The sequence below is a fragment of the Leiobunum rupestre genome, chromosome 8 (assembly GCF_980474605.1).
Source record: "Leiobunum rupestre chromosome 8, qqLeiRupe1.1.hap1, whole genome shotgun sequence".
NCBI classification, from domain to species: Eukaryota; Metazoa; Arthropoda; class Arachnida; order Opiliones; family Sclerosomatidae; genus Leiobunum; species Leiobunum rupestre.
In genome coordinates, this window is record NC_143391.1 from 23580798 (window position 1) to 23600934 (window position 20137).

The window sequence follows — 20137 nt, forward strand, 5'->3', positions numbered from 1 at the left end:
ATACGTTTTGAACTTCCAAAATAAATTAATGTACTAAGTTACGTTTAAAAGAACCTTTTGTAACAATTCCAATATATATGTATATATATAAAAAACCGTGATAAATAGTAAAACCCACTTATTTTTCAATTAATACATTTCAGATACACAAATTAATTAAATAAAAGTATTTAAATAAGAATTGCTTCACTAAATTATGCATTTGTACTTTAAATAATACCTGATTTTGAAATTATATTAGAATAATTATATTGTTAAACTTCTTTCATTTTTAAAAATGTAGTAGAAAATGAAAGATATTTTAATTAAAACATTTCTTAATTTCTTTATTACCTAAAAATATTTACAATATTTACAAATTTTTATATTGTTTAACTTCTTTCATTTTTAAAAATGTAATTGCTTGACTTAAATGAAGCGTGAAAATTATTAGTTTCAAATGATATTTACAAATCTTATCAACTCTAAAGTCTGTTTGTTTTATTTAAAAAATAGGCTTGTTCACTTTCGATTATTTAAACATTTAACAATTTTTATTTAACTATTGGTTATTTAAATAAATACCACTTTTATTCAAATAAATGCTTGGTTGGGTAAAAAACACAATTAAATAAGTTAAAATGATATTCTTTTACCAACGTTTTTTAAATTGTAGTAATTACTACCTATATTTGCATTTCAGAAATCTATTTTAACATATTGAACGCCAAGAAAAGAGGCTTTTGTAGTATTTACTACCTATATTTACATATTGGAATGTAATTTAACGTATTGAAGGTAGAGTATAGAGATTTTGCAGTATTTACTACCTACATTTGCATTTCAGAAATCTATTTTAACATATTGAACGCCAAGAAAAGAGGCTTTTGTAGTATTTTCCTCCTATATTTACATATTGGAATGTAATTTAACGTATTGAAGGTAAAGTATAGAGATTTTGTAGTATTTTACTACCTATATTGGCATTTCGGAAGTATATTTTAACGTGTTGAATGTAGAGTATATAGTGTTGTAGTATTTTTCTTCCTACGTGACTACACCGGAAACGTCTCTGTGTTATTCGCTTTAGTAATCAAGCCGACTCTGAACATATGTTTTACTCTTTATTCTACGAGGTTTAAACATACACCATTTCAGTACATTCTTAACTTATTCCATACGCTATTTAAAACACATGCGATAAAGATAACGAGGAAACAAGTTAACTCTGAACATATATGTTATGCTCTATACGTGAAGGATGTTGTAAGCTTAAATTCATAATGGTTAATGTGTAGTATTTTTCTTCCTTTTTACATTTTATAGTATTTCTTTATCTATATTTGTGTATCGGAAATGTATTTTAACGTATCGAACGTAGAGTAAATTTTTTTTTATATTTTCTTTATATATTTGCGTATCAGAGTTGTGTGTTGTCGTATTAAAAGAAGAAAAAGGAACTTTTCATAGTGTTATTCTACCTATTTACATATCGGAAATGTATTTATATTTTACCGTATTTAAAATATAGGTAATTGTTTTTATTGGCTTGACTTAAATAAAGCGTGAAAGTTATTAGTTTCAAAATGATATTTACAAATCTTATCCACACAAATTTAATTTAATTTTAATTTTAGTGTTTTATAGTATCTTTCTGACTATATTTGTGTATAAGAATTATATTTTACCGTATTTAAATAGTAATAAAAGCGAATTGAAAGTTTGAAGAAAATATGAATTAAGTTCGTAAATAAAATCCTTTTATAGTACTTTGAAGGACTCTTAATACGTTTTCAACTTGAATAAAATTAAAAACAATAATCTAAGATACCCTTTAAAGTTAAATTCCTTTAGAGTTTATCAGTAAAACCACTTTAAGTATTTTTTCAATCCTTATACCTATATTTACATATTGGAATTGTTACAAAAGGTTCTTTTAAACGTAACTTAGTACACTAATTAAGTATTTTTAATTTACCGTAATTAAAATATAGGTAAGTGGTTTTTATCTTATTTTATACCTACGGAAGCGATAAATAAATTAAAGCAATAAATTTTTGGAGTTTGGAGATGGGTGGGAAAAAAAAAATAAGGCTCTTCGTTTTTCCAACTGCTTTTCTGATGTACCCAAAAATGGACCAAAATAGAAAAAAAGTACCCTTAAAACGACCAAAGTCACCATTTTCGGCTCTATGTATCCCATTTCGGACCAAAAGTACCCCAAACTGGACCTATTAGCTTTATTGTAATGTTAAACTCCCATAGAGATTCCCCTAAAAGAAAAAAACTTGCGGTCCAATTTTGGGTACATGAATTATTTCGGAGAGGGAATCCATGTTTTAAATTCAAATTAACCGCGCGCCCGGGCAATCCGCGCCTCCCAGGTAATCCACGCCTCCCAGGTAATCCACGCACGCGCGCGCTATCTTCCTGCCTAGGTTATCAAGTATCATACAACTTACATAATTTCTACTTATTTCGTACGATAAAACGCGATCGAGATATTCGTTTTAAGAAATACTCGTGAGATTGGTTCAAGTGTCAAGCATACTACAATGATATTAAAATGAAGTTTAAAAATATTTCCATTCTACTTTAACAACGAATATTCCATGACGTCAAAACACTTCAATTCAAATTAACCGCGTCCCCCGGGGTAATCTGCGCCTAGGTTATCAATTTTTACATCATTTCAACTTATTCCGTACGATAAAACTTGATAAGATATACGTTCAAGTATCTTTCGAGATAAGCGTAGATAAATGAACAAGTTGGCCTGGACACAATATGTTGATATACGGGAAAACAAATCGTCGCGAGAAATACCCTAAATACATTGACTTTTCGATGATTTTACCCCCATTTCATCCCTTAAATCCCGGATTTCGATCCCGAACCCAAACCCGAACCCGGGATCGATGCCACACCCTCACTTTCCTTCTACTACCTACACTTTTTTACCCCCTCCCCTTAAGCCTTTGCCACGTATCGTTTCGCTTTTAAGTTTTAAAAGCAACGTGGGTAGGCGTTTTTTATCCATCCTTCGAAATTTGTGGAAATTCGTGAAAACGCGAGTAATAGTTTGACCTTCTAGTTTTGTAAAGAGCGATATTAAGGAAAACAGGCAATGAAATAGCGGCGTCTATTTATTGTGGAACTATTCAAAGCGATTTCCGCACTCAATGCATCGCGGTGGTATTGGGAGATCGTTCTAGCAGACTATATAGGCACGCTCGAACACGGATGACTATAACGGGGCTGGCGTATAGCGCGGTTTCCCGTTGATATATTATCCCGGGATAGAAGATCGAAACCCGCTCCTGGCTATTATAGAAAACGTATACCGGAATAAAGCGAGGCTAGTCGGCCGGCGCCACTCCGTAACCCGTTCGTTTTCGCCTTCCAACGAGGTTCGCTAGCGTCACGGTGTCGACGCGAAGCCTAAGACGGGGACGGTACGCGTTCCGGAAGCGCGCCCCGAGACGAGACTGGCTTAAAGCGAAGACGCCGAAATCAATGGAAACGCAATTAGTAGATGGTGCGGCTGGAGCAAAGGCCCGGGCTTTATATATGGCGAACACACAGCGTACACACTTTGCTTTCATATTTTATGGAGGAATAAAGCCCTTTTCTCCCTCGTTATTTCTAGATTAATAGCGACGGCGCGGGAATATACGTACGTCATTATCACCACCCCCGCCTCCCTCCTCTCGTGGCGTGTCCCTTTGATATACTTGCCGAGTAAAACCTTTGTATATTTTACGCTTTGGCCTCTTATTAGAAGATATTATTAATCGTTTTATAACGTCGTCGAAATTTTAATTCGGACGATACAAGACGCGATGAAAGGGAAAACGAGACTGGCTATTTCAGTCGAAATGTCTCCTACGCTCGACGGGAGCGCGTATAAATATACACCGGGCCATTTCTCTTTCCGTGAATAATGGTTAAGAATACGCGAATTTTACATTAATTTTGTTTCCTTTCACAAATGCCTCTATATAATAAGCTAGGTTTAATCATTTGAATTTATTATACAAACTATTTCCATACGTCAATCGATGAATAATAATAAAAATATGTACTTTATCAAAAGCGGTATAGTTTATCTTTTTGGGTTGAGCTTTCGGTTGAGCCGTTGGACGCGGGAATGCTCGGGAAGAGATACGAAAAGTTTCATTAAAAAATCAATTTCTTTTTGATGGTCCCATTATCGCTTTAGGTATAAAAAGAGTGGAAGATAAAGACGGTACGTGGCTGGGCTGAGGAAGAGGCGCTGGGGTCAGCTGGCAACTGTGGCGATTTCGAGAGACGCGCCAAAGATGGAAGAGATATTTTCCCAACTCTATTTTTGGTTTCCGAGTGGGATTTACGACGAGAGCCGCCACTGACGGCAGCTCGAGCAGCGCGACATTCGGGGCGGCCTTGTACAGGCGCGTTTCGCGGCATCTCCCCCTCTCGCGCCGCCTTGGACCTCTCCGCCGCATCCTCTCCGGAAGATGCCGTTCTCTCGATCCGCGCCACGTCTCTTCGTCGTGGGGGGAGACGGGATGCTGGCGGGGATTGTTTGGAAGCGCGGTAGGAGGAGGATGCCCGGGTGTCGGTGTTTCGGGACGGGAGGGGTTGAAGGGCCCTGTCCAATTACTCTGGCCAGTGACAGGCATCAGCCAATTTTCGCGGAATTAGCTCTCGTTCTCGATAGTCCGGGTGCGGATTTGATGTGTCTGCGGAAGCGAATTTAAAGATAGCCAATTATTTTCGGAGCCCTTTTTTACCCGCCGCGACACTCTTTTGTCTATTATTCCTTTGTTTTTCCTCCCTTCTTTTGTACCGTTTCCGGTGATAGCCGCCTAAACCGCTAAGCTAGTCGAAACAAAGGCTTTTTCCTCTATTTTTAGCCTTTTAGACCTTCGTTTTCTTTTTACCGTTTCCCGTCTCTTTCCGTTCATTTGTCGTCATTAAACGTATTAGTAATAACCACTTATCTAGAACTTGGTAACGTTGATGTAGTTATTATCTTCAATTTAAAGAACAAAGAGGGTCGAGATCATCCGTGCAAAATATCGGCGGTAGAAATTTCTGACATACTTTCTCACATTTCAGTTTAAATAGTGTCTTTGTCTTCGAAAGCGCTGGGGACGGGTCGGTTAAAGTTGACCTAACGCCATTTTCAAAAATTAACTGGTTGATTAAAATGCACCAATTATGCACCATTCGGTTCGGAAGGAAATGACGATTTTAAAGTGAAGATTTGTAAAAGAGAGGCGGGGCGTTAATCTGGCCCCTCGGTATTAATTCAAAAAATTTAAAAGTAAAAAATTTAATAATAAAATATTTCCCTTAACTAGTATGGTACCTAATATATCAAATGTGGTGCATAATGGTTCGCAATCGGTGCGTTTGAATGGCACCATTTTCGGTGCGAATGACTGGGGTTAATCTGCCCCCATTTAGTATTTAAGTTAATTCTTTAAAGATAATGGTGCGCAATTAATCGACTCTGGTGCATAATGGTACGGAATGGGTGCGTTTGTTTGGTTAACAAGGTCTTATGAAAAGTGGAAGTGGGGGGGGGGCACGGATAAACCTGGCCCCCACTTTAAAATCATTTCCTTCCGAACCGAATGGGTGCGTAACGGGGTATGGATGGTGCATAATGGGTGCATTTTAATCAACTAGTTACTTTTTGTAAATGGCGTTAGTAGGGGGCCAACTTAACCGACCCGCTGGGAACTCCGAATACAATGCTAGCGCGAATCCCGCTGTTCAAATGGATAAGCCGGGATATGAACTCGTAAAGGAATGAAGGTAGCGTCCCCAATCTATTAGATTAAGCCGGGAGCCGGCGGCGGTTCAAGGTCTTTTTGGCTCGACCGGATATAGTTGGGGAGCGGGGAGAAGTCAACTTTTCTCCTCTCGTATTTGGCGCGGCTATATCCTCCGGCTTGATGTAGGATATTCTTATAGGGCGATATGTTGACCCGAGGAGTAGCCTCTATCTCTTGGACAGCGCGGCTGGCTGGATCGGCGCGGGCCGGTCTGGCTTTTTCCGAGTCATTGGATCTTCGCGGCCCCTTCACTCGCGCCTCTCTTTCGGGCTTCTGCTCGTAGACGGCTTATTGAAGCGTTCCTCGGCCCAGAAATCTTTGTAGGTCACTATTTTCCGAAACCTTTCAATGAACCCGCGCGCTTACCCATCCTATACTATACATAATACCTTTGACTTCGCCGTCAGCTGAGTCGGACACGCCCTTTGTCATTTACAACCTAGTCCTTCCTCGCTAGTATCGAAATTAGCTACTATTTTTTGACCAAGGGGGGAGACTAGAGAGAATTGGCCCGACCCGACCCCATTAAAAAATACCAAATTGAAACCCGACCCGGCACGCCAAAATTATTTATTTCGAAAACGCGACCCGACCCGACCCGCCAAAATTATTCATTTCAAAATCCGGTCCGGCCCGAGAAAATTTTTAAATATTAAACCCGAATTACCCGACCGATCCACCCGGCCCGCCTTAATTATTCATTTCAGAACCCGACGCGACGCGACCCGACGCGACGCGACCCGGCCCGGCCCGAGAAAATTTTTAAAATTTTAAACCCAACCCGAACAGGCCCGATAAAATTGAAACTGAATGCTAGAATGGCCTCCCAGATTCTAATTTTGTCAGTAGATGGCGCTTGGAGCTCTTAGATAAACTGTTAAAATTAGTGAACGTGCTAAGAGTATGATTAACACGTGATAATGATTCGCTGTCTATATGTAGACATTTGCTATAGAATAAAATACAGTAAAATAGAAACTTGAAGGCCCGATCACTAATCTATAAAAATCCCGACCCGACCAGGTTAGTTTTATGTAAAAAGCCCGACCCATTTAAAGAAAAAGCCCAACCCGACCCATTTAAAAAAAAAGCCCAACCCAACCCGACCCGCTTAAAATAGCAAGCCCGGCACGAAAAAAAATTATGAAATTAAACTCGACCCAACACGCCAAAAACTTTGATATCGAAAACCCGACCCACCTCGAGGTGATATTGGGTCGGGTCGGGTCGGGTAACCCCTCCTTTAGCGGACCCAAGACTCATCCCTAGGGGTGACTTATATTTTTAACGCAAACTTGTCGGGAAATTTTGACGATGCATACCAAAAAAAACCTGGCGATTAATTGAACATCAAAAGTTCGGCAAAGCGATTTCAAAATTCATATTTGAGAGGAGGAACTACGTAAATAACGTAGACCCTTTTTTTTTTGGTGAAGGACAAATCTATGAAACGGGTGAAAAGAAGTGACACCCCGCGTCCTTGCGCTACAAGAAGAGACAAACGGGGTGGATGGGTTTGTGTCGGAGTCAGTCAGCGGAGCAGTTCTCTCTCTAGCAACCGTAATCCTTTCTCGGGCGCTTTTTCCCCATTGATTTTTCTATTGGAATGGGGAATGCGGATGCCGGCTAAGAAGAAGGGGGGGGTGCCAGAAGTTTATAGGCAAGGCTTGACTGCGGTTGCTTCAACTTTTGCCCCGTTATCGCTCCTCGCGTTAAGCGGAGCGTGCTTCGGAATTAATGTCGCGAAGCCAAAACAGCCCGGAGGGGTATTTAGAGAGAAGCGCGCGGGACGCCATGCCCCCTCCCCCCCCCCCCCGCACTCTCTCCTTACCCCTAGTCTTCGTCTTCTCCCGAAAAACTCTGTCCCTCGGTTTTTCCCGGGGCCCAAAATCCGCAGCGCCCGATTCACACTATATCATTCCGTTGAGAGAACGAGAAAAAATGCGGCACTGGCGCAATCGGGACTCCCGGCACCTACCTTACCCGACACTACTCTCTAACGGTAATAATGGGGTATAGTCCTCTCCATTCCGCAATTTAGCCAACTTTAAAGTTAAGTCCACGGTGTACAAAAAAAATCCGTCGCTCGTCCCTCGCGAGAAAGAATATTCCGCAATCTCGATTCGCTCTAAATAACATATTTTACATTCCGGGAATTTACATCTTATACAAAGGAGAAAGAGAGAACCGTTTCTTGGCGGGCCGGAAGAAAAAAAGAATGTCCGGTATCTAAATGGATATTTTTTGCTTGTACATTACGATGGGCTTTGTACCCGCGGGTACCCTTACTTTGTCCGGTTTGAAATTGGAATCCCCTTTTCGAAATTTCCAACTTTTTAGCGATGCGCTAGTTCGGCTAGTCGAGCGTCATTTTGTTAGTTAATCTTAAATCACGCTCTCTTTCCGAAGGATTTCTTATTTTAGGTACGCTGCTAGAAAACTCTCGTATCTCGATAGGATCCCTCTCAAATTTGCATAATGGTATTCTTGTTGAGTATTAACTAAAGACAAAGCGCTCCGGCTTTATATATTTAGGAAGGAAGTTCCGGCGGGAGGGGGGGAGCGGAGGATCTACCCCGGATAAGTCTCCCATACCACCCCCCCCCCCCCCGGCACTATATGGTCTAACTCCTTAACTCTTTCGTTGCTATCTATCTTAGTATCGGATCTAGTCAACCCTCGCAAACTGTACTTCTCCAGCTAGATTATTCGAAACTCTCGTTATATCCCGCGCTTATATTCGGGTAATTATCCGGGCCTGTTTCTATAAGAAGCAACCAACCAACGTACGCCTTAGCCGAGGCTTAAAAAACGAGTCTTTTCTATAGGGGATTGAAGGCTTTTAAGCCAGCTTCTAATACGATATAAACCCGGCTTAGACCGAGCTCGGGTAACCGAAAACTCCTCGACTGTATATTGGCCTATGGATCAGTATTCTCTTTGTTCGCGCGGCATTTTTTTAAATGGCCTCCTCTTGGATAATAATGCTCCGGGAAATTTAAGCGTATTTTTTTTTTTACGAAAATGTTTCGAACGCGTCTTCTAGAGCGAGGGAAAAAATGAACGTGGGTTATTTTAGCGAGGTGAAGAAGAAAAACGAAAAGATGAGGGCATAGTCGCTTTGCCTGGATGCTTCGGGAGATATTAAGTTCCCAAATATAGCGGCTTTTCTCTTTGATAGTGGCGGGCGCGCTAAAGCGCTCGAGGGGTTTCGGATGACCGATCTTTTTTAACCCGACGAAATCTGCTACCGAAAAGCCAGAGCGCGTGCTTCACAAAAAGCTCGCTTTAATGCCCGCCTAATCACGAATTACTTCCTTTTATTTTTTATCTAAAATGACTCAAAAATGGGCCTACTAGATTATCGACTTGATCTTCGTCTTCTTTTTATTATAAAATACGCTTCCTAAAACCTCGTTGTACGAGACGTGAAAATCCACTTTTCAAATAAACGAATGATTCTGTCAGAGTGGATATTATACGTGCGTAGAGTCGGAAGTAATGTAATAGATATAAGTGGACCACAACCCAAATTTTTAATGATAGTCTGTTTCGCCCATGACGTCATAAATCGTATGGTGACTAAGGACTCTACGCTAGTTTTTAGTCTTTGGTCCTTGGAAGTGCTAGAAATATCTCCAAGGTCAGTCTTTTCTTTCGGAGCAACAAAGGCCTGTAGAAAATTGAAACACTTACAATAATTAAAAATAACGGTAACGTTTATGATATCAAATATTGAATAGGAAGGAAATATTTTCTTCTGTTCCTTAACTTCCGATTATTCGATATATCTGCAACAGAATATCATTATCCTTCAGTGTCTTACGTTACTTATAATAGTATGTACCGTATCGGCGGTTATATTTTTAATTTGGTTATTTGCGTATCCCAGTGTATCGTGTTAATAAAATGACGGGCGAAACTCTGGTAGTCGGCTTCTCCCTGAACTCGGACGAAACGAATTCTGGGGCGTTGGGGACAACTAAGAATTAAAACTTTTTCTAGCTAGTGCCAAATTTAATTTATTCGCTCTTGCAAATGCATTCATATATGAGCTGTACATATTGTAAATAACTTTATTATTAGTCATATCCATCCTTTTGTTTTATTTTTTCTAAATTCTAAAGTTTTTGCCAAATTAATTCTATTGAAATTATTGTATATAATTTAATGTTTTTGACGATGGCAAATGTATTTTAAAGCATGTAACTCGTGAATCCATCTTTATGGTTTTAATCCCTGTTATAAATGGGATTTGTTCTCTAACAAAGAGTTAAATCATTTGTTCCAAAGCGAATATTGGCTCGTTGGTGAAATTTGAGAATTAAGAAATTTGAAACGTAGTAGCCATCATGCGATTGTCTTTCTAAATTTCCTAAAGTTGATTTTATGCATTATATGTATATATTGTAAAAAGCCAATTCTTTTAATTTAAATATTGGGTTTTGGTTCTAAAATTGGCCAAACATAGTGTCCTTTAAAATAGTTGGGAAATATGTTTCCGTAAATGACAATTAATAATAAATGTTATATAGAGTACTCGTGGTCCGTCGTGAAACCAATTAATGTTTTCCTACGAGTCCCTGATGTAAAAAGGATTTGTAAATTTACAAAGAGCGAATAAATAAATATTTATTCATTCGTTCCCAATGCCTTTTTGGCCTATTTTATCGGGAATTTTTTCCCTCTGGATGGAAAAGACCAAAAGGGGTCAATCGGAATGAGATCCAATATCGTCCGCGTGTTCGGCAGTCGTAATGTGTTTGACCATCTGACTGTCAAATAACGCGGTAAAGGAGTTGGCGACGAGAATGATGTAAATATTTGGCCCCGGGCGAAGCATCCTTCAGCTTCGTATATCCAGGTCCTCGGCAGTCTCTCGGTACTCGCGGAAAATCGAATGTCAGTGGCGTGGAGGGAAGAGAGAGTGAAGTAACGCGGTGCTACTGTTTTAACGCGTGTACCTCGACATCGTGTCCCTCATAATAATGTGTGCTTTGACGGAGCATTACCTTTTTCTCCAATTCTTCCTTGGCTTCCCGGCTCTCCTTATTCGGGGTTTTTTCCGCGGCCTTTTTTGGTGTTTGGTTACTAAGTGCCTTGGGAAATGTCCCTCTTTTTTTACGCGGAGTTCTACAGCCTAACGATGTCTCTCTCTATACGTCTATCCGTTACTAGCTAACACTAAGGCTAACGTTTTAAGACCCAGACTCGTAGCTTAGGCGGAGCTGTCAGGTATAACTTGAATTTTTAGTCCGGGACGGTGGGGGGGGGGGGCGCTCTCTCTCTCTTCGGCCCCTTATTGCGTTGCGGCTTTTAAGAACTGCCTTTTTATGGTTGTTGAGCGTCAGCGTTTTTGGCAGTCGATCGATGGAATGGCTAGGAACCCGGGATGAGAACTCCAAGGGGGCCAACCGAGGGGGCGGCACTTCATTTAAAACCATCAACCTGCGCGAGGTGTAAAATTTTTGAATATGTAATGAGTTTATCGATTGTACTTTTATTCGATTTTACTTTTTAAATTTTTCGATTGAAAAGTGGTGTGGAACCGTTGCCTAAATTCAGCTCCACGTAAATTATTTAATTATATCGATGGCTCTATTTTTATGAATTTAGTTTTGTGGTTGTCGAATTGACATTAGAGAGTTTAAGCAGGATGCTCTAACAGTTAAATTAAAATTAAATAAATTGGAAAGGCCAGCTTAAGTTCCCTTTTTGTTTGCTTTTTTAACGTCTTTACAAAATTAATAGAGAGGTTAAGCCTGACGCTCTAGAAGCTTGAACGACAACTTCGGGAGTATCTATAGACGTTCGTGAAATTATATTATTTCAAATCAGTTAAGCGCCCTTTCAATAGTTCTTTCTATAAAATCGGGGGGCAAGAAAATGGGGTGAGCGAAAGCTTGTACCCACCGCGTCACGAACGACATCATTGGGGCATTTACTACAAAATTTAGAATAGCGCCGTGAATTTTGACGAAATTCTTAAGAATTTTTTAAGTGGGTTAGCGGGGTATTTTATTTTTATTTCGCTGTAGACGTTCTCTGTATGGTGTATGATATATTTTTTTTGTAACTAATCAAGTTAAATCTTTAAGATTAAAGCTCATTTCAAACTATACAATTATTTGGGCCACTTAATTGTATCCAATTAATTGTAAGCAAGAAAATTGTATAGTGCGAACAGAAATATTGTAACAATGGTTCCAACTATTTCTGTTCACACTATGCAATTTTCTTGATTACAATTAGTTGGATACATTTAAGTGGCCCAATTAATTGTATAGTGTGAACTGGGCTTAACACATTATTTTAAGTGGTAAAATTATAATTAAATAACTGACGGACTTATTTTTAATTAATATTTTGGTAATCAGATACTCGAGCCACTAGAGGCTGCTAACACGTGTTTCCCTAGGCCAAAAAAATATCCCCTCCCCTCCCCTAGAAAATGACGTAGCGGGACCCATCTCAAACAAGTTGGGCAAGCGTAAATATTTTATAGAAAGAACTATTTGACTGCTAAAGAAAACATTTACAGTTACAATAAAATTCTAACCCATTTTAGAAATATTTGCTAAACCTGGGTACATGACGAAATTAAAAACTTGTTTAAGCAATACTAAAATGCGCCTTTTGTATGGCTGTGAGCATTCGCATTCATTCGTGTACGAGGCTTGGGAATATTTAAATTAAAACCAGAATTTACGATTTTTGCTAGAAAAGGGAACAACCTGGCATAATTATCTCTCGATTTGTTGAGCAGTAAAGAGGTCATATTCATTATTTTGATTTAAACGTGAAAATAATACCGTGGAGAATGATCACGTGACTCTAGGTATATTTTGATCGAAGTAAAGCGATTTTTCGCCAATAAAGTTTAGTTTTCTCCCCTGAAATTCAATTTACGTTTGTTTTATGTCTTAGACCGGCCCTGAACAATTTTTTTTAATAACAAGGCCCGGACTAGTTTTTTTTTATATAACGGGGCCCGGACTAGTTTGTTTTATAACGGGGCATGGACTATTTTTTTTATATAACTGGGCCCGGACTAGTTTTTTTTTTATATAACGGGGCCCGGACTAGTTTGTTTTATAACGGGGCCCGGACTAGTTTGTTTTATAACGGGGCCTGGACTAGTTTGTTTTATAACGGGGCATGGACTATTTTTTTTATATAACTGGGCCCGGACTAGTTTTTTTTATATAACGGGGCCCGGCCTAGTTTTTTTTATATAACGGGGCCCGGACTAGTTTTTTTTTTAATATAACGGGGCCCGGACTAGTTTTTTTTTAATATAACGGGGCCCGGACCAGTTTTTTTTATATAACGGGGCCCGGACTAGTTTTTTTTTATATAACGGGGCCCGGACTAGTTTTTTTTATAAAGACTAGTTTTTAAAAAAAACCTAGTCCAAGGCTCCTTTATAAAAAGGGCCATGGACTAGTTTTTTATAAAGGGGCCCTGGACTGTTCTTAGATTGAATAGATTCAACGGAAAGGTTCTGTTGAATATATAGCTAACGCGATTTTAGGTTGATTTTCGAATCGTTAGAACTCGAACACGGAAAAAATATTTGAAGTGAAATATATATCTTCCTTTCTCGCGATACTTGTCACGGGTATCATCATGTAGCGATGTACACAGTCAACTCGGTTTCTTCTCTTTTTTGGTTGGGAGGGGGAAGGGGGTATAGAGGTCGGTCACTAAAACCCAAATAATCATACTTAGGCTCACTCTCTGCTCGGTGACAATCTAGGCTCGGCCCCGATGCCGATATTGCTTTGGCCCTTCCCTCTACTCGTGATTGATGAGTCAACTCTGCCACCCCAACCCCTCTGCCCCACATCCCCGACGTCCAAACTCTATATATGACTTTGTTGGTCGTTTCTTTAGCCGTGCCGTTATTCCGCGTCATATTTATATAGGAGTTATCCCTCTCTCTCTCAGCCCTCCAAATCATTTCTGCTCTTTTTTGTCCTACATCTCTTCCACGGATTTTTCCTCTTCCTTCTCTCTCTCTCTTTTATATCGTCTATAGTCCGTTTCCGGATCACCCAAGATCGCCTTTATACGGGCGTGGAAAGGGGTACAGTTTAAGCCTTCCTCGGTCTGTAGCTTCGTATTCGCGCTGGTATAACTCTTAAACCCTGGCCGGAGCTGATCGATTTTGGGGCTCGTACGCGTTCCACGGCGTGCCTCCAGATACAATGTCCATATGGCCTCCCTCCCTTCCATTTCGTTTTGTTTGATATTTATTCCCCTTTTGATCGCGTTAGAGTTGAAAGGAACGTGGCGGCTTATTGGCTCGTTTGTACCACGTGACGTGGCTCCGGGGGGGAGGGTCCCCGGGCCCGGGATGATTTGAAATGGAGAAAGAGGAGGTCGGCGCCTGGAATATAATGGAAGGAGAAAGGGCGAAATGGAATTCTTTCGGCAGCACGTCTCTTCGTCGGACGCCGAGACGTGCTCCCTTCTCATTGTTCGCTAATCAATTTGCGATTGTTTGGCCAAACCGGTGACTGAAAAAATGTATTCGGAGAAAGGCCCTTATATCGTATATAGATCGAAGCGCGGAGAGAGAAAGAAATGAGGGACAGCTCTCGATCGAAGGCGCCGCTATTGCCGACTAAAAGATAGCTTCATTTACAGACGGATACGCATCTTCCCCTCGCGCTAAAGCAAAGCGCCTCTATACAAAGGCAAAACGAACCGTTGCTCATTTTGCCAGAGCCGCGTTTGACCCGCAAACTTTACCGTTCCCGCCCATTCCCGTTCTAATTATTTCAGGGTTTCCACGGTACTTGGAAAACCAGGAATATGGGTATAAAAATCGGGGAAAAGTCAGGGAATTTGAATATGGGTATAAAAATCGGGGAAAAGTCAGGAAATTTGAATATGGGTATAAAAATCGGGGAAAAGTCAGGGAATTTGAATATGGGTATAAAAATCGGGGAAAAGTCAGGGAATTTGAATATTGATATAAACATCGAGGAAAAGTCAAAGAATTTGAATATTGATATAAACATCGAGGAAAAGTCAGGATTTTTAATATTGATATAAACATCGGGGAAAAGTCAGGGAATTTGAAAATTTAATCTAAAAATCAGGGATATGTCAAGGAATTTAATTTCGGTTGCAAATAGGAAAGTGTCTCTAAAATATAGGTTAAAAAATACAAAATGTTGGCACAAAATAAGTCAGGGAAAATCTTCGGAGATGGTCAGGGAAAACCTGGAAAAGTCTGGGAATTTGATGGTGAAAAAACTGTGGCAACCCTGTATTTGTTTTGCACCCACTCCCATTCCATTTGACATAATTTAATTTTACCCATCCATTCCCGTTGAAACTATTCCCATTTGGATCTCATTACCGTTCTATTTATTTGTCTTCGAACCACTCCCGAAATTCCTAATCCCTATTCAAATTATGTAACCCGGCCACCTGAATTAAAGGCTTTAAAAGTCGCTAGATGACTTAGGCCTAAGGTGGTGTCTTGGGTATTAGCCTAGCTGATTATTTATTCCCACCCATTCCCGCGGTATTTTCACAGTTACCGTATTAAATAATTAAAAAATAACTTTTACACGCAGTTCTCTACTCTTTAACTTTGTACAGCCGGAATGCAATTCCCATTAACCAGTAAAAGTGTGAACGTAGAATGTATTTTTTTATGAATTTAATATAGTATAATTGTATTTATTTCATTTAGCAATTTATTAGTAGGATCATCCTAATTGTTCGGCTTGAAAAAACTCTCTTTCGCGTTTTCTAATTCGGACGACTAAGCGAAAAACGTCTTAATTACTAATTGTTCTTGTACGGTCTCTGGTACCCTCGAGGTATCTCGTATGTAGCCTGGAGTTGTAGGTCAAATTCGTTAGTCAGTGGTCGACTGCGCGCCTGTGTAGGTTGTTGACCTTAATTGCCGGGGAGTCGCTTTTTTACAGAGGCTGTTTAATTAAAGGGGTTTATTTTTACTATCGCCAATTTCAGTTACAGGTTGACGCGGTTGGCCAGTTTGTTTCGAAAGTGGCCTCTGTTGGGAGCGTCTGTCCTCCGTGTTCAACGACCAACGGTCAAGAAGCATTAAGTTATATGGCGTGTAAGGCGATCGGGAATTTATAGTTGAAAGGAGGGGGTGGGGCTATGATGCTGCTTAAAGAACGAAGCTTAGAAGAAAGTGAAAGATGCCTGTTTCGGATAATTTCGTTTGAGATCTTTCCGCGCTTTCTTTGCTTTTCCAAGGCAGCGACTTTTATAAGGGACTCTAGGTTCCTGGAACTGTTCGTCGCTAGTTGAATTTTTCACTCTGATCTTTGCTTTTTTGCCGAGAAACTAATAGATTTCACATTTCTGTGATTGTATTAATAACGTGGATTTTCTATTACGAATTTCCTATAATACAAGTCGCTGCTTTATGCCCCGTAGACCGTACCACTTGTAACAATTTCTGGTCAATTCTATACACTCTTTTATATCCTTATTTGTGAGAGCTGCCATTTTATTACAAGTCGGATTTCAAATAGCGCATGCAAGGCCGCTTCACGCGGTCAAGTGCACGCGACGTCTCGAGCTGATGAGCACGTGCAGGCGCCCTTGCCTGTACTATTTTATATTAGGCCTGTAATGAAATGGTCGACTTGGTTAAAGAGTGTATACTTTATCAGGTACGAACGTCCCCTATGGGAAAATATTCCTTTGGCCATGCTCTGGTATTGTCCAAACGTCGCCAATCGTTCGGCTATGTAGTTAGTGCTCTAGTCTGATAATTTAGGAATTTCATAATTTGGGAAAAAATTCGGAATTACATAATTTGGGAAAAAATTTGGAATTACATAATTTGGGAAAAAATTTGGAATTACATAATTTGGGAAAAAATTTGGAATTACATAATTTGGGAAAAAATTTGGAATTACATAATTTGGGAAAAAATTCGGAATTTTATAATTTGGGAAAAAATTCGGAAATTTATAATTTGGGGAAAATTTAGAATTTTATAGCCTAATTTGCGAAAAAAATTGGAATTTTATAATTTGGGGAAAATTTAGAATTTTATAATTTGGAAAAAATTCTGAATTTTATAATTTGGGAAAAAATTCAGAATTTTATAATTTGGGAAAAAATTCAGAATTTCATAATTTGGGAAAAAAATTCGGAATTACATAATTTGGGAAAAAATTCAGAATTACATAATTTGGGAAAAAATTCGGAATTTTATAATTTGGGGAAAAATTTCAAGATAAGCACATTACGCAAGCACGCTACGATGCCGTACGATTGATTAAAAGGCCAAGTACCTTAAGTAAACCGATATGTTATTCCATGGGTGGTCAAACTGCGACCGATTATGTTCTTGGCGAACTTGTTTAAATTGCCCCAGCAAACCCAGCTGCAATTCTTAAGATTTTTTTTTGTCGGTCCGTAATTTCTCGGAGCAGCAACTCTCTATTTCGCAGTAAAACCTTTCATTTCTTTTTATTTTATTTTGGCGGTGGTGGATTAAGAAAAGTTATAAAAAGTGAAGCCCCGCAGTTCCAACGTTTACCCCGATTCGCGCGCGCTCCAAACAGACCTAGGCGTTTTATTTCCTATACTCGAAAGCGACGTTAACTTAAACCGAGCTCTTAGACATACGAAGGTGCGCTTAGTCTTTGAGGGCGCTGTCAATTGAGGTGAAATTCTGGATGGTAACTCGCGCGGGGTCCTTCTCTCGGCGGCTTACGAGGGTCTCTTAGCGCGGCTCGGAAAAGTTCTTTGAGGGGAAAGGATGGCGAGTGCCAGAGTAGGACGTCGAGCAACAGCTCTCACCAAATCGTCCGTGAGAAATGAAAATTAATCTCCAAGGCGTGCGCCTGAAACATACGCGGCTGCCTCCCTTTCCTATCATTCCTCCGGCGCGTCACTTTCTCTCCATCTTCCCGGCCCTCTCCTCCTCAGCCTCCGAGAGTCCGCTCCCGATGTTCTTTTTTCCCCTTTCGAGGGGGCCATTCGGAAGAGGGGGAGTAGTCGTTTTGAAGGGAAAATGAATGGCAATTCTAGATTTTTGAGGCTTCTGACGTTTAAGGCGAAGGCAGGCCGCAACCAAAAAGTGTTTAGTCTTTTTTTATTCTGACAATTTTTTCCATCTTTTTTCTGACTTCGGCGGTGGTCGTGAGGCGGGGGTGCCTCTCTTCGTGGAGCGTTGAGTCGCGCGTCTAAAATGGGGTCACGTTTTAGTATAAATGATTTCTCGAGTAGCGAGAAGAGACAAATAACGCGGTTTCCTTCAGCATCTCTCGCCTTACTTTAGTAACTTCTCGTTTGACCGCCTCTCGCGTTTCTGTTTTTAATGGCTCTTAGTTTTAGATACTTTTTACCGCGTTGAATTATTTCGTACGATATATACTTTGTACGCTGTTGTTTTGGTTTTTGTCAATTCTAAAGGACGAGATATTTAAACAACGTTTATTGTTATTATATTTAACGTCACTTTAATCGGTGCCAATTTACTATCAATTTAGACGAACGGGTGTTGATTGTTCGGACTCGTTTTGCTTTTCAAAATATAAATTGATTGTGATTTAGTCGGGAATTTGATGGTAGTTTAGTCGGGAATTTGATGGTGGCTTAGTCGGGAATTTGATGGTGGCTTAGTCGGGAATTTGTTGGTGGCTTAGTCGGGAATTTGTTGGTGGCTTAGTCGGGAATTTGTTGGTGGATTAGTCGGGAATTTGTTGGTGGCTTTGTCGGGAATTTGTTGGTGGCTTTGTCGGGAATTTGTTGGTGGCTTAGTCGGGAATTTGATGGTGGCTTAGTCGGGAATTTGATGGTGGGCTTAATCGGGAATTTGATGGCGATTTAGTCGGGAATTTGATGGTGATTTAGTCGGGAATTTGATGGTGATTTAGTCGGGAATTTGATGGTGATTTAGTCGGGAATTTGATGGTGATTTAGTCGGGAATTTGATGGTGATTTAGTCGGGAATTTGATGGTGATTTAGTCGGGAATTTGATGGTGATTTAGTCGGGAATTTGATAGTGGTTTAGTCGGGAATTTGATGGTGGGCTTAGTCGGGAATTTGAAGGTGGCTTAGTCGGGAATTTGAAGGTGGCTTAGTCGGGAATTTGTTTGGTGGCTTAGTCGGGAATTTGTTGGTGGCTTAGTCGGGAATTTTATGGTGGGCTTAATCGGGAATTTGATGGTGGCTTAGTCGGGAATTTGATGGTGGCTTAGTCGGGAATTTGAAGGGGGCTTAGTCGGGAATTTGAAGGTGGTTTAGTCGGGAATCGAAGGTGGTTTAGTCGGGAATTGAAGGTGGTTTAGTCGGGAATTGAAGGTGGCTTAGTCGGGAATTGAAGGTGGTTTAGTCGGGAATTGAAGGTGGTTTAGTCGTGAATTGATGTGGAAATGCAATTAATGCATTTAACGAACTTTACTCAATTTAAGAGACAAATATGATTTAAATTTTTCTGATGAAATATTTTGGTGTATTAACGTTTGTTTTTGTTTCGTCGTGGTAGGCTACGTTCAGCAGGACCCGGAGCACGTGACTGCCATACTGGGAGAAGACGTCATCTTGCAATGTGCCTTCGACTTCCCGGAAGGAATTCCGGTTCCTTACGTCATTCAATGGCAGAAGGTGGGCATCAAGATTCCGATCTACATCTGGTACGACGGTTACCCACCCCACGCGGGAGAGGGCTTCGAAGGGCGCGTCTCCCTGGCCGACCAGGCCTCCCTCAATCTCACCGACTCCAGAGAGTCCGACCAGGGCTGGTACGAGTGCAAAATCTACTTTCTAAATCGACCCGTCGTCCCGGTCAAAAACGGAACTTGGGTGCATTTAGACGTACACGGTAAGTCCATCTTCGCAACTACCAGTAATCATATAATTCTGAAATGGTCCTATAAAATCCTATAATAATTTTTTTTACCTTATAATTCCCATATTTTTTAGCATAATAAAAATAAAACTCACATAATTTTAAAAGATTTTTCACACTAGCAACAGGGTTGCCACGGTACCTGGAATTCCTGGAAAAGTCGGGGAATTTGAATGTGGGTATAAAAATCAAGGAAAAGTCAGGGAATTTTAAAAAAATAGTCTAAAAATCTAAATGTCAGGTAATTTAATTTTGGTTGCAAATAGGAAACTTTTTCTAAAATAGAGCTAAAAATATACAAAATCTTGCACACAATAATTCAGGGAAAATTGCTGGAGATGGTCAGGGAAAAACTGGAAAAGTCAAGGAATTTGATTGTGAAAAAACTGTGGCAACCCTGAACAATAAATAAATTTAATTTATCATTTTTTTCATAAAGCAATGACCCTCGCTAAAATTGTAAAG

The 20137-nt window shown here is 40.0% G+C and overlaps 1 protein-coding gene across 3 annotated transcripts in view; it reads left to right on the forward strand.

Annotated features, from left to right (window-relative positions):
• The window catches only part of LOC149932805 (uncharacterized), a 185647-nt gene that overhangs the window by 130987 nt on the left and 34523 nt on the right, over window positions 1-20137 (forward strand). For all 3 annotated transcript variants that reach the window (XM_090156968.1, XM_090156970.1, XM_090156969.1), the window contains exon 2: window positions 19310-19645. In XM_090156968.1, coding sequence (XP_090013094.1) covers window positions 19310-19645 — 336 coding nt within the window. The remainder of the gene's footprint in view (window positions 1-19309; window positions 19646-20137) is intronic.